The sequence below is a fragment of the Colius striatus genome, chromosome 1 (genome assembly GCF_028858725.1).
Source record: "Colius striatus isolate bColStr4 chromosome 1, bColStr4.1.hap1, whole genome shotgun sequence".
In the NCBI taxonomy this organism is placed as follows: domain Eukaryota; kingdom Metazoa; phylum Chordata; class Aves; order Coliiformes; family Coliidae; genus Colius; species Colius striatus.
The window spans coordinates 109,948,633-109,963,590 of record NC_084759.1 but is presented as its reverse complement, the minus strand read 5'-3'; the positions used below and the strand labels follow the sequence as shown (position 1 = coordinate 109,963,590).

At 35.1% G+C, this 14,958-nt stretch overlaps 1 protein-coding gene across 5 annotated transcripts in view; it reads right to left on the bottom strand.

Annotated features, from left to right (window-relative positions):
• Window positions 1–14,958, bottom strand: part of DCAF6 (DDB1 and CUL4 associated factor 6) — a 91,760-nt gene that overhangs the window by 54,638 nt on the left and 22,164 nt on the right. For all 5 annotated transcript variants that reach the window (XM_062003152.1, XM_062003151.1, XM_062003153.1 and 2 more), the window contains exons 3-7: window positions 13,904–13,996; window positions 8,741–8,926; window positions 4,506–4,619; window positions 3,330–3,465; window positions 1,277–1,491 (exon numbers count right to left, since the gene is read on the bottom strand). In XM_062003152.1, coding sequence (XP_061859136.1) covers window positions 1,277–1,491; window positions 3,330–3,465; window positions 4,506–4,619; window positions 8,741–8,926; window positions 13,904–13,996 — 744 coding nt within the window. The remainder of the gene's footprint in view (window positions 1–1,276; window positions 1,492–3,329; window positions 3,466–4,505; window positions 4,620–8,740; window positions 8,927–13,903; window positions 13,997–14,958) is intronic.

Here is a 14,958-nt window from a genome sequence, read left to right as displayed (position 1 = left end):
ACAGAAACACCAGCTAAACTATGCAAGAAAGAAGAATATATCACTACAGGATACTAATGCAGCATAATGTAGTACAGGCATGGGCTGATAGCAGATATCCTGTAGGTGTGGACACAGGAGGCTACCAAAACCACCTTCTCAGCAACTCACCTATGGCTCTTAACTTTACTGTAAAGGTTGGTCTCAAACAACAACTGCTTTAGACAGGGACAACAAGGACAAAGAATAAGCATGTAAAAGTAAAAACATGCCATATTGGCCAACTCAAAGAAAATTCATCATGGAAACATATCAAAATGGACTCCAGGAAAAAAAAGATGAAAACAGCAACATCATGAACTTCTAACAAAGAGGGAGAAATCACCATCATTATCACCACATTTGTCCTCCAGATGATAACAACTCCCTTGAGGACCCTGTCTCAGCTTACAGGTACTAAAGCCCAGGAGACAGAGGAGTTTATGAAAGGGTGAGCACAATGCCAAAACCAAAAATGTGGTAGCGGATGACGGGGGGAAAGGCTTGTGTTTTATTTACACTGCTGAAACTTTTAATAATGCACAATAGCAGTGGCTCACCTCCTTGATCTAAACATTTTGTACCCACTCATCTCTGTAATTACTGATAACTTCTAACAAGGAGTAGTTTATACTTGATTACAAGTAGTATGCTTGGGAGGCATGAAAAATAACAGGAAATAACACTTCAGTTACAAGAGTGACCTGCCACCCTTGCTGGTCTTACAACTGGAGGCTCACATAGATGCCTTCTCATCTTCAGGAGAGGGAAACCAGACAAGAAAGAAAACCAGAGTTAAAAAATATTGTAAATAAGTATGTTGTGAATCTGCAAATTTTGTAACACAATTTACTTGTCACATCTCAGTCTACCAACAACATCATTAAGATTCACTTAGGAAATAAAACTAGCATGTGTTACAGAACCATAGAATAATAGAACTGTTTTAGCTGGAACAGACCTTTAAGATCACTGAGTCCCACCTTTGTCCCAGCCCTATCAAACACTAGACCATTTCCCTACGTGCAACATCCACCTGTCTCAAACACCTCCAGGGACAGTGACTCCACCACTTCCCTGGGCAGCCCTTTCCAAAGCCTGACAGCCCTTTCAGTAAAGAAATTCTTCCTCATAACCAGCCTGAACCTCCCCTGGTGCAACTTCAGGCCATTTCCTCTTGTTCTATTGCTTGTTACTAGGGAGAACAGATCCACAAGAAAAATATAAACCAGGAAAACAGATACTCTTAATCACTTGCCTCTTCCCGTCTCTCTTCGGCAGAAGGAACTTTAAGTTCTCGCGCTGTGTCATCCTTGGGATCAAACAAGTATATGTAATCTGAAGAGTAGCTAACAAGGATCTCCTGACCATCTTCACTATAACACAGAGACGTTACTCTGCAGGATTTGTTATTGAGATGAGGAGGAACAAAACGTGCCACCATTCCAATCGTGCCTCTACCAGCGTAATTCCCTATATAAAAAAAGATTTAAAAGAGGAGGAAGAAAAAGAAATTACACATTTACTATTGCAAATTTTTTACAGCTCAAATATATTCCTTGTTTAACATCTAACAAAAGATGATCTGAGAAAAGTTAAGTATTCTGTAACTTCTGCATTTAAGTGGATGTGAAGAGTGCCATATCAGATCTTAATAATATGTTTTGTTGCTGTTTACAAATACTGTGAATATTACCCAAAAAAAATAATAATGAACACACACAAAATATATTAACATAGCACATACACATCAGATGATGGTGTGTGGATGTTATCTGTCAAATACAGTACAAACAGAAATCTTGGAACCTAAGAACATTTACACAATAATAATGCAAATCTGTGCATATGTACAAATTAGAAAGGAAATCATTATATGAAACTGAAAATTTAGGACATACATCTCATTTCTACCCAGAATGTTTAAAAAAATACTAGTTCTTCTTTGCAACATAAAAATATTGTCACTTTGAAAGTGTAGAACTATATCATACAGCGGACTTACCATGCTTCCCTGACTTCTCACCTCCACTCCACACATTGAAACAATCTTAAATTCTAGAATTACAAGTTTATCAGCAAAGTTACCTACAAGAAGACCTAACACTGAGGAAAAACAACTGTTCCAAAACCTCAGAATTTGCCAGGTAACTGTTTCCCACATGTCAAATCTGTGATGACTTAGTATGTGCAATAGCCTGTCCCTGATCAGCGTGATCATTTCACCCTACATAAGGACTGAAATAAAGTTTTAAAAGAAAATCAATAGTTTGCTCACTAGTCATAGAATATTTCACCTCTTTAAAAAAAACAACCAAACAAACCACAAACACATAACCCCAAAATAAACATCAGAACACTATGCTAATATACCCAGAAAAATTACAGTCTTCAAAACATTGTCTTTTTTTAATCCTTTACTCTATAGGCCAGCGTACCAGCAAAAATCTTATTCCTGTAATGTTATAATATAAAAGCAGGTACATAGTACCTTTTAATCAATCCCCCAGAATTTGTTCCTCAGGCAGTTCTCACAGAGTTTTGCTGACCACTATGATGAAAGGAAAAGATTTTATAAGAACATTAGCCTGATGACAGTATTTTTATGTTTATTAAGTGATCTTTACTGTTTCCTTTCTCCATCACAACCAACAACAGAAAAATGCCATAAGAAATGACAGCTTTTGTGATGTTGATTACTTGCACGATTGTGTATACACAGCTGTGTAATCATGTGTCCAGACAAAAACTGATCATAAAAGAATGAGATATGTTCGAACTACATAATGCACTTTTCTTGTCTGAAGCATGCTAGCTTTCACATGAAGAATCTGTAGCTTTTCAGTGAAACTACATTACAAATAGCAACAACTGCTGCAAAGATAGGCATATTGCATGATATCAGAGAGTACATAAGATCTCTGCCCATAAAAAGCAAAATATTCCAGCGTGGCAGAGTACAAGATAAGAACTTGTTTAAAATTCAGGTGTGTCACTGCAAGCTGCAATCACTAGCTTTTGGAATCACATCTTTCCAGACAAAAGAAAAGCCATTACAAAATGTCTTTTTCTGCATTCAGTTTACAATGCATTGTAAGATGGATGAAGGGATTCAATTTACTTGAAGATTTCTGCATTAGCAAACATTAGAGTGAAATTACTCTCTTCTCTGAGAACTATGTTTTGTAATAATAAAACCACATTTCATTCAATATTACACTACACCATCTATTTTGGAAAAAAATAAAAAAAGAATCTGAAATTGGAACTGCAAATTGTTAGAAAAGCTTACTGTAAGGTGTGGTTCCTACCTGTTGCTCTTGTACCAAGCATTCGCCGATCATATATTCTTACTGAGCTATCAGAACAACCCACAGCAAGATAATACGGGATTGGTGGACAGATAGCAACAGAAGTGGCAGCACGGCGACAGTTTATTAAAATATCCTGGAATAAACAAAAATACAACATTCAAATAATAGCTCTGAACATTTCAAGTGTAGTTCTATTTTTCACTTGAGGACACAAGCCCTTTAGTCAAGGAATTTTTGAGAAAACTAGACCTGGCCCTGTGAAGATAGATTGTAAATATGTCAAATAGAAAAGCCACTGCACAGAAGAAAAACTATCAGAGAAAGAAATATAGTAGGAGATTTACTAAAAATGAAAACAAATAAACCAACCAAAGGAACAAATGTGAAAGAATAGATAAGCATAACAACTACAGATTTATAAACTAGCTTGCACCCTGGATTTCCTACGGAAACACAAATCACTTGAATCTGAAGAGTACAAAATACGTAGAAACAGTCTAAATACAAAGATCAGACTAGATTTCACCTACAGATAACTGAATAGAGGAAAAGAAAGAAAGAAACCCTTAGAAGTGGTAAATGTATACAAAGCAGATTAAAATTAATCCAGAGTAGTAATGCATACTTTGGTATCAGGTCTTCCTCCAACTCAGTACTATAACTCTGAAATTCAAACACAGTGGACACCACCAATACCTTACCTTTTAGAGAGTAATACCAGTGACTAATGTGATTTAGTACTCTTGGTACTTGATTATCAAATCTTTTCTTACAGGGGGTCAAAGGACACTCAAGAGCACAAGACTGCAGATAACTTCCAAGGTTCAATTTTTGCCTCCAATTCTGCATTCTATCATTAGCTACTAATGTAAATTAGATCAAGAGACTCAACTTCAACATAGAATCTTTTCTATCACATCTAAAGCTTCACACCAAAGTTTATAAACTAAAAAATGAAAAAGGAGCTATTAAAATAGATACTTTATTAATTAAAAAAAGGAAATAAAAAAGACTCCCCAAACTTTTTTTGTTTCTTGGGAAATCATGTTGTCATCTCCACCAACGACTCTGAAATCTATTATTTCTAAAAGCCTTACCAGAATTCATATCCTATGTTTGTATGATGTACAGCTCTACATTTAGGTCATCTTTATTAAAAGATTTCACTCTTACATCTTTACAATCTTCTTTTGTGCAACTTGTTTTGATTCGAGTATCAAACCATCTTACAGTGCCATCTTCACCACAAGAAAGGAAAGTATAGGGATCATTTGGTACTGTCATAATCTGCTCAAAAAAAAAAAAAAAGAGTATTAATACTTCCAGAAATAATATTAATTTGAAAATAAATGCATCAACATTTTGAGTACTAGTAAAGACCAAAGCAATTATCACTCAAGTCTAGCTTCCTATTGAAACAAAGAGGGAAAATGAAAAACTGCAACTTTCTTCACTTTCAAGAAAAGGTTTGAACTACTGAAGTTAAAACGTGGAATGTCAGTAAGATTATTTACAGGTCAGTAATTATTTCTATTATCTTTTAATAAGCAACATACATTTACCACAACAAGTTTTCAGATAAGTAACCAATTTGTTGCAATAATTCAACAGAAACTCAGTCTATTTATCTATCAAGTAACAGAAGACAATAACATACAAAACTCTCAGAAGTTTGAATGACATGAAAACACTAGATGACTTTTATTCCCATTGGGATGTTACTTTACATGCAAAGTAATCTCCTGAAGCAACTATGCATTAACAGCTGTTACTAACCTACTCCTCACTGTTTTTTTAGGAGAGCACTGTATTGCATAATTTTCCAGATCTCAACCCTACTTGAACTAAAGAAGACTCAAATGGAGTGTTACATATACAGCTTCAGTCAAAGCCTCCTTAAGACAAATTAAAAAGTCAAGCATGCATATGTTAAAGCTGAATTCCACAGGCTGGCATCCACACACATGAAAAGTTGTGCTTTTACCTGCTGTCCCTTAAATACAAAAAAAAAAAATGTTGTAAAAAATAGCACTATTTTCTCTTTTCCTACACTACTGCTCTGAGCATTAACTTCATAGAAATTTAGAAAGCTACAAAAATCAGCAATAGTATAATATCTACTAATTCAATACCTAGAAAATGAGTGGTTTTTTAATCACTTTTTATGAGATGACTTGTTCCATCTCCCCTAAGTCTTAATAAAAGTAACCTATGGATATCTACATAAATCTCTCTACCTAAAGTGGGATGACAAAAGTAATCTCTGCAGGATTCAGCACTTCTTCTAATACTCAGTACATTAACTGAGGCAATGTGTGCCATGCCAAACCTTACTGCTGGTGAACAAGAAGTTTAACAGACAGAATAAAGCCAAGGTTTTTACAATAATGAAACAAACTTCTGAGCAAACTTGACCATTGAAACAAACTTATGACCATTACTCCTCAGTACATTAGCGTAACATATTGAAAAGTGTGGTTTCCACTATGCACTAACTCAAATTATGTTTATTGGTGTAATTGTAAAAGACAGTAATTGTTTTTCAATCCATTAAATGCTTACAGCTTTTTTGCTATATTTCAATGCAGTTTTCATTAAAAACATTTACTTTGTTCCAAGAATGTTGCTGAACTTGGCAAAACACAGCAAGACCTTCTTTCCAGTAGCTGTGTTTTATTTCACAATATACATACAATAGTGTACCTTCACTTGCATATGCCAGTTTTATGCATGGTGTTTAAAAACACACTAAGTACACAAAAAAAAAAAGAAACTGAGAAGTGTAGACTCCAGTAATTGGGTCTTTGTTACTCTAAGTTCAACAAGTACACATTATCTATGTAAAATCCTTCTTTACTAACTAGAAAATTGTTGTCTATTTAGTTTAAAAATATATATAGCTATGTGATCATTTATTGTACTGAAAATATGAAGAGTTGTCTATAGAAGTACATTCTCTTTCCAAAATGCAATTAACACAAAGGTCAATAAAGAAAAGCATTTGGCTAAGTAAAAATAAACATGTAATGGCTTTGTACAAACAACAAATTCTCCAGAAACCTGTTACAAGCACGTCTCTCTCATCCTCTACTTACTCTATTCTCCCCTAGAATTAAAACCAATTGTCCAATTATCCCACAGTTCATACCAACATACACAAATTTCTACTTTCCTCCATTTGAAAATGGAATTTTTAATAGTTCAAGATATTACAAAAACATCCATTGAAAGTGCAGTATAAACTAAACCATATTCAAATTTAAAATTAGTACCTCAGAGCAGATGATGATAGCTTTTGTTGTTTAGAGAATCCAATGAGTCAAAGTTCTATATTTAATACGATGACGCTCTTACATACAGCTAGGCAGTAACGTCACGCTATTTTGAAATTATTTTCTCACTCTAGAAACTTCTCAGTGACAAAATTGTGTTATGTCAGAAACTGAAGCGCTACCTGAGCCATTTGCTTGAAAATCCCTGCTGTTTACTCTTGTACTTTCACAAGCCAAGGCTAAACAAAAGGTCTGCCATGCCACACAATAACACATGTATATAATGTTCAAGCATCAGGTTTAAGGCATAGTAAGATAATTTATATTCTTTACAAAAAGAAATCTCCCACAATGTTTTAAATATCCTATCTTTTTGAAGACAGCTCAAATTCAGACACGTTAAACCTCAGTGCAAAATAGGCTAGGGAAAATGACTTCAAAAATAGACAGTTGTTAAAACAGTCAGCCATACAAGTGTTTTCAGATTCCTTCCATTAACTATGTTTAAAAAAAGTATAAACAATCAAAACAGTACCACACTACTATTATTCAAAGCAACAATACCCTCTTGTTAATATTATTTGCTAAATAAAAATCACCTCCAATACCAGCATTTTGTCTGTGCAATATAGCAGTCAAATATCCATATTCTCTTCAACTAAACATTTTGAAGGAACTCAATGTATTTGTACAACTAGTTACTGTTCATTTAGTTACTCTAAATGAACAAAAATAGAACTCTCATCTTGATTTGACGGACAGTTGGGCTCTCCACTTTTTCTACAATGTTTTTCAAACCCTTCCTGTCTTCCTGTTCAAACTCTTTCTGTTAGCAAATTTAATTTGTTGTACCTATCAAAATTTATATTTATCATCTTGTTTAGTAGCTTGCAATGTGCATACTATCATTACCAATGACAAACACCACCTTCCAAAGAGACAACTGGTATCTCACATCACAGCTTAGAAGTGTCATGTTCTAGCCTGTTATTACTCCTGACCTGCAAGCACAACTGGTACTGCTTTCATTGACTTTTTCCAGTTTGATCACTGTTTTGTAGCACCACCTGGTGTCAGTCACTTCACATAATCAACCAAACTGTTGGTCAACCCAAGCTCAGGAAGACTGAAATTTAAGACTGCCACAGTGACTTCTCATGTTGACATTCATTCTGCCACCAACTCTTTAATTTGCAATACTATGAGTAGCATAGCCCCTGACTCCAAACTTCATGCACCCAAACCCACTGCTCTAAGGATACTTCTACCACTACCTTCATATCTCCTCAGGACAGTATCCAAAACGATTCTTCTATTCTCAAGTTCAAAAAATGTTTTGTGTAATACTCACAGCTAGCCACTCGGAAAACAGAGGTACTAGTTGAGCCAGTGACTGGCTGCTCCTCAAACCTTCAGAGGGCCAACAAGAGAAAGCTCTTACTTCCCCAGGAATTCACAATGCAACAACCTGACAAGCACCTTTCTCAACAAATACATTTCAGCTTTAAGAAACAGCAGCTCAGTCTCAAGATGTTCTTATGAAAAGGCAAGTTTTATATGATACAGAAAATGTGCAATCCACTTGTAGAATCCACAGACTATTATATATAGCAGTCTACATGTAGTAGCCTGTATGCTGAACAGTGAGGACTGAGGCCACTGATTGGGAGCCGTAAGGACTGATGCTATTCAAAGGAAACAGGTTCTCAATAAAAACACACCTCAAAAAGAGCAGACGATGCAAGCCTAGGATCCAGAATCACGTTTGGCAAAACTGGAACTATGGTCCTGCATTAAATCCCAACAAAATCAAAACAAATAAAACAAATCCAAAACCACAAATCCCAACCAGTAAATACCACAAGGTTCACTCAACTGACCTACAAAGTCACCCTCCAGACCAGAAGTGTTTTTGTCACAACCTTTAATAGAATACCATGTTTAATTTGGACAACATATGTAAAGGCCTACTCTTAAGAAAGAAAAAAAAAAGCTACACTCAAAAAAGCTAGAAGGAATGTTCTTTAATTCTCACTGAAATAATGTTTTAAGCAGTTTGGTTAAAATCTTGGCCAACAATACAAGAAAATATGTATTCTACCTATCTTGAAATTGTCAGATAAAGTTGTGAGATACCTCATAGGTAGTTCCATAGTGGCACGTGTATTGGCATTGTCTGTTGGTCTCCGCATCTTGCTCAATATTAGTGTAAAAAATTACTCCATCTCCGGAACAAGATACAATCTGTTTGTCATTGGTGCATGGTAAGAATTTTGCACTAAAAATATTGGCCCTGTGTCCTGAGCGAATAGTTGTTAAAACCTAAGGAAGAAAGAAAAAAGAAGGTTGTATCATGTTAATACTTTCAAAGCAAACAAGAGGGGGAAAATAACACAGACTCTGGTACTGTAAAACAACTATTATGTACAGGCTGCCAGTAACCTACAGTTTTACACAACAGAATGGAGAAGTTTCTTCTAAGAACAAAATGGTTCCACAAGAAACATTCACTTACACACTTGCAAAAAGTAGTCTGCAAAATGAAAGGACTGGAATGCAACTACCATCTTTCAATTTTACAATGCCAGTTACACATCATATCAGGTTTCTTAAGGTAAAACATTAGTCCAAGGTGATCATGCAGACAGTCATTATGTCAGTGAGGAAAGTTTTAGAAGATCTTGAATATCATGGGTGTAGAAGAATGAGGCACTGTAATCCCAGTCAACTTTATAGACTTTAAAAAAAGTGATGCTACTCTTAAAACAAACTCACTTTAAAAAGGAGAACTGAAGTTTATAAGAAATTATATTTTGAAACCAGTCAAAAATAAACATTTAAGAAAATGATTATAGGGCAATAAACTATGACTTGACTTAGTCTCAATGAATATCCTTCATCTACAGTACAGCAGAGAAGCATATCATTTACTTCATCATCATAGTTGGTTTAAAACACTGTGATCACCTTTTGTATTTTCCAACATACTTCTGATTAGTCTATCAAAACTGAAAAAAATGCTCCATATGCTTTCCTTGCTAACATTCTATTCTTACCTTATTTCTCCCATATGCAGTGTTTCAATCAAACTGCATTTTTACCGCTACTAGGAGGAAAAAGATACTTACCAAATTGTTTACAGTATGAAAATTACTTCCAAATTTCCACTCAATTAACTCAATCAAAGAAAACATTATGCAAATGAAGTTGCTCTGTCAGTGCTAGCTCATGCCTAGTATTTCAAAAGTGCTGTTTCACACTTTTTAAATAATTCACAAAAAAAGGAGTGTATCTGCATATTCTGATACACACAAGGTTTATTATAATAAAAAAAATAAGTATCAAAATCAAGAAATATAATCCATTAATTTTATTTCAATAAATCTGCCCCTTCATCTACATTTCTTCCGATCTCTGCATTTTACTGAAATATTCAAAACCCAGACATTCAAAAGAAATTAGGAACTCTGTATCAAAGGAGCAACTCAGAACAAGAAATCCATAGGATACCCTAGTTCATGTGCCAGTTAAAGATATCATCTGTAAATCCCACTTCTGATTTTATGTTATTGCTACTGTGAAATAAATATTTTAGTCCCGACAAAAAAATCCTTCTTGATCTCTGTAATTAAAAATAAGAAAGAAAAGAATCCTAAACAACTACAGACTTCTCTACCATCTTGCTAGTTTTCCACCACTTCCTACCATTGCTGAATGGAACCAGGCAGACTATCATTTCTTTGTTCTGCTATAAAAAGTCCTTCTTCAAATTAACGTGCTTCTTACTTCTCTCCCTTTTTCTCACAAATCCCAACCTAATGCCCTTGCTTTTCAGATCTCAGTTTATATGTGAAGAACTATATTTGATGATTAGCCTCAAACTTGTGAAAACTCAAGATTTTTCTTTCCCCCCTCCACTGTGTGCTGAAACAACATTCAGAAATGCATACAGCTACACATTTTCAGGAAAGGAACCCTCAAAAGCCCATAATTAGCTATGAAGAGTAAAACAATACCACCATTTTACTCCACTGAAGCATTTTGCTAATAACATTTAACGGGCTACAAATACTTAATTACCGAGGAAAAGGAAGAGGAGGAAACAAAGAATTTCAGATGTTCTTTAAAGTATTTGACTAGTTTTAGTAATTCAGACATTTTTGCAATATTTGCAATTGCTTAAGTAATACATTACACAGAAAAACAATTCAAGAGGCCAAATACTCAAGAATTTAAATTGCATCTCTAAAAAGTGCATATTAAATCTTTGGGAAGGAATTACTAATTCATGTAGCAATTCCAAAAGCTTGCATACAAGCTCCATCCCTAACAGTAAGTACTTTCCTCTAAGAAAGCAGAACTTCTGGCAACTACTCTGTTGTCTTCTTCATACCTCAAATGCTTAAGTTCCCTATCCAAATGGAAACTCTTTACGATAGAAAGTCACAATGAACAAACCAGCATTTTTAAAGTCATGTTAAAAATCAAAACCAGTTTAAAAAATAGGTTTATTTTCACTCTGGCTTACTTTTAAAATAAGCCTGCTGAAACAAATGCAAGTGGGTTACTTAGCTTCTTAAGATGTAGATAATTTAGGGTTCCTACTCAAGATGCTCGGCCCAGAATCATTTACACAATATAGCCTTTTCAATAGTACTTTCTTTGAAGAGGTCAAACTCATTTTAGAAGTAAAGCTAATAGAACCCCATTCTAAAGTAGTAATCCTGATTCTAGAAAAGCTGTAAACCTTCAGCCCCACTAAGCATCTTCCAAAGCCTCCCCAGCACTTTCACATGAGCTGAACCCCTTTGCTCTCAGAGGCAAACCAGGGTAAATGCTCAAAAATCCTGAGTAACTACTCATAAGCATCCCATCTTCACACTGGTATTAGCTGAGAAGTCTTATGCTCTGTTTAAAAGCTTTGAAAATCGAGTGCTAAACCTGAAATAAATACATAGATTCCAATGTTTTTGTACCATACTTGGAGCAGGTAGAGCTTTAGCTCCAGCCAAACCCTCTACACTTCACACTCCCAGTAATATGATGCTTATAAATATCGTGAGGAAGAAAAGATCACAAAAATCCTTCTCAGCCATTCTAAGTTATAATAAAGTGCTCATCCTTTTGATGTAGACTTGCAATTACTATTAGAAAGCACACATTTCTCTTCAGGTGTACAAACACTATAAATGTATAAACTATTCAAACTTGAGAAACATAATGAGACCCACTACATTGTAACAACTAACATTTGCATCTGGCCATACATATTACAAATTGGAGTGACTTACATAAAACTCATGTAAATAAAAGTTAAGCAAAATTAAATGCTTCCTTATTAAATTATATGTTTTACTATCACACAAGACTGTATTGATGGCTGAAGCCTATTTTTGCTACTCTAGCTAGCTTATAACAGAAAATAAACAGGATAAGGACAAAAGGATATCTGTCAAGATGAAAGAATTACAGTAGAGTTCTGGTCCCAATACCAATTACTCTATTTTCCTGTATTGATTCTGTTACTCAAGAGAGAGAAAATAAGCTATCACAATTTTAACAGTCATTACAAATCACATCTCTAGTACATTTCAGGAACAATGCTGATTATTAAGCCTTCTTGCTAGTACCTGCTGTTTTATAATTGCATTTGCATATCTACCCTGCTGTCATGCAAAAAAAGGAAAACAGAAAAACTCAGTTGACTTATTTTTTAAATCCCATCTCCTGTATTTCTTATTTGGCTGAAATGCAGCAGTAGTACACAGTAGAGAAAAAAAAGAATCATCCATGAAAACAAAGTTTAAATTGCTGCATCTACTAAACTATTACAGTATTTTAGCATAAGATAATTATATAATTATTATTCTATAACAAGATAGATACTAATACAGCAACTATCTCATATGGATAAATTAATCACTGCACAATAAGTAATATTGAACACCTTTTATTTGCATGAAGCAGTTTTACTTGGCAAGTCTGAATGAGATGATGTTCAAAAGCTATGGCTCCTTTGGGGAACAGAGGAAAATGGCTTTACCTATAGGCACAGGAAACACTCTAGATCACTACTATTTTCCCACCACACCAATGCAAAATATTGCTGCCTGTATTACTTTCTGTTCAAATTTTCTTCCAGTATACCAACCACATATTTTGGTTCCTGCACCACATTTCATTTTTATGCACTTCTTCGGCATTTAGTCCCCAGTCTCTGAGAAATCTGTGGAACAGGGGACTTCACCTGAACATTGTTGCTTAGGATCTCCAGAACTAAATGACACAGCTCATACAATCACAGAATGGTAGGGGTTGGAAAGGACCTTTATGGAGCATCTAGTCCAATCCCCCTGCTAAAGAAGGTCCACCTAGATCAGGTCACACAGGAACGTGTCCAGGCAGGTTTTGAAAGGAGGAGGAGACTCCACACCCTCCCTGGGCATACTGTGCCAGGGTTCCCTCACCCTGGCAAAACCTTAAGGTTTTTCCTTAAGTTAAGTAGAACTTTTTGTGTTCCAGCTTGTGTCCATTACCCCTCGTCCTATCACTGGAAACAACAGGAAAACATGTTGCCTCATCTTCCTGACATACATCTTTTAAATACTTGTTCATAGCATCTGTTCTAGCAAACTATCAGCAGTACCTTAAAGATCAAAGTGTAGAACGTTGTTGCTACGTGATGGATGATACCTGACATTACTGGAAGCCATTCAACTATATCATAATCCATGTTATGGGCAGGAGTGGAACAGCAAAGACCTTTGTGGCACTTTACCATTCACAAATCTGCTTCCCCTATTTCAACACAAATTCTTCTCCATCCACATAAACAAGGCAATGTAATTTCAAATAGTAACAAAGTATTTTGATCAAGATTGACCAGCAACAACACTACACAGAAAAAAACGGAGTACATTACATACAGCAAAAGCTAATATGATGTTTTACAACTAACATTAAAGAGAACAATTTATCTGACTATAAGATTTAACAAGAACTACTGAATCCTATTGCCGTATTCTGACACTAATCTGCTGTGAGACCATGTTCCTTTTGTGCCAGACCCCCTACCGTAAAATGGGATAATACTTATGTGGCAAGGGATTAGAATACTACAGCTTTAAAGAACTGTGAAATTTCATTCCCATTTATAAACACTATGAAGTGTCTGACATTATCTTTGTCAGATGAGAATTAACACCTGAATAACAATACCTTGAAAAAAAGCTTCATATCTTGAAAAATAATAACTTATATATTATTTGATAATTATGGAATACCCAGAAACCAACCTACCTTTCTGCTGTAGGGATTACTAATTACCAGATTGGTGTCATCTGAACCAGATAAAATATATTCTCCTGTATCATTCCAGCAAATTGTATTCACCTGCAAGAATTAACAAAAATTAGTTTAGACTTACATTAATTCAATTTTCATTAGATTAAAACATCAGCAGTCATCCCATACAAGGAGTTAACAAATTCAATAGAAATTATGTAATTTCTAAGCAGCTAGCACCAAAAATAAAAATTGTTTATAAAACAAATTGGTAACATGCTTCACCTACGACATCTCAGTTACTCCCTCTGCTCCTGAAGAGTCCATCAGGTAAATTAAGCCTTCCCACAAATGTCTCAGTAGCCATAATATTACACATTCAGGTGCTTTAATGTACCAAATCTACTCCACAGAGTTATCCAAACTTGAACTGGAGGGCATCACAATGCTCTCATTACTGTATATTCACCATATCCAAATTCTAACTATCCATTGCATTGTATACTTTTCAGTGACCACACCTTCCCAGGGATCATGTGAAAAGCACCGCAGAATCCATTCCAGGTCCCTTTTGAGAAGTGTGAGCATGCAGGAAAGAAGAATCCTACAGTGAGGTACAGAATCGTGTCAGAAGAACTTTACAATATAGTTCCTTATCAATTCTCCTTTTCACAAGACTGTGTTTAAAAATGGCAATGAAATAAAACTGTAAAAGAACTGAAAATCCACAAAGCTCAGAAAGTATCTTTAGAGTAACTCAACTTCAAGCAGCAGCTCATGCACAAGCACCAAAGACTTCATGCATGACCATCATTATTTCAAGTAGCCTCTACAATAGCTTTTAGTGTCAAACTGCAGCCATTAACATCTTCTGTTGGCTATATTCTGTTGGCAGAATAATTGCCTTAGTGGGATATATGAGTGCACAATATAATCAGTAAATTCTAAACCCTTTCCTTATGCTCTCTTTTTTTTTCCAATTCAAATGTCTTATTCTGAGCCCAAAAAGACAAAAAATTTAGTTACTATTTTAATCACAAGCTTAGTTGAGGTCCTTGATTAGGTAAAGT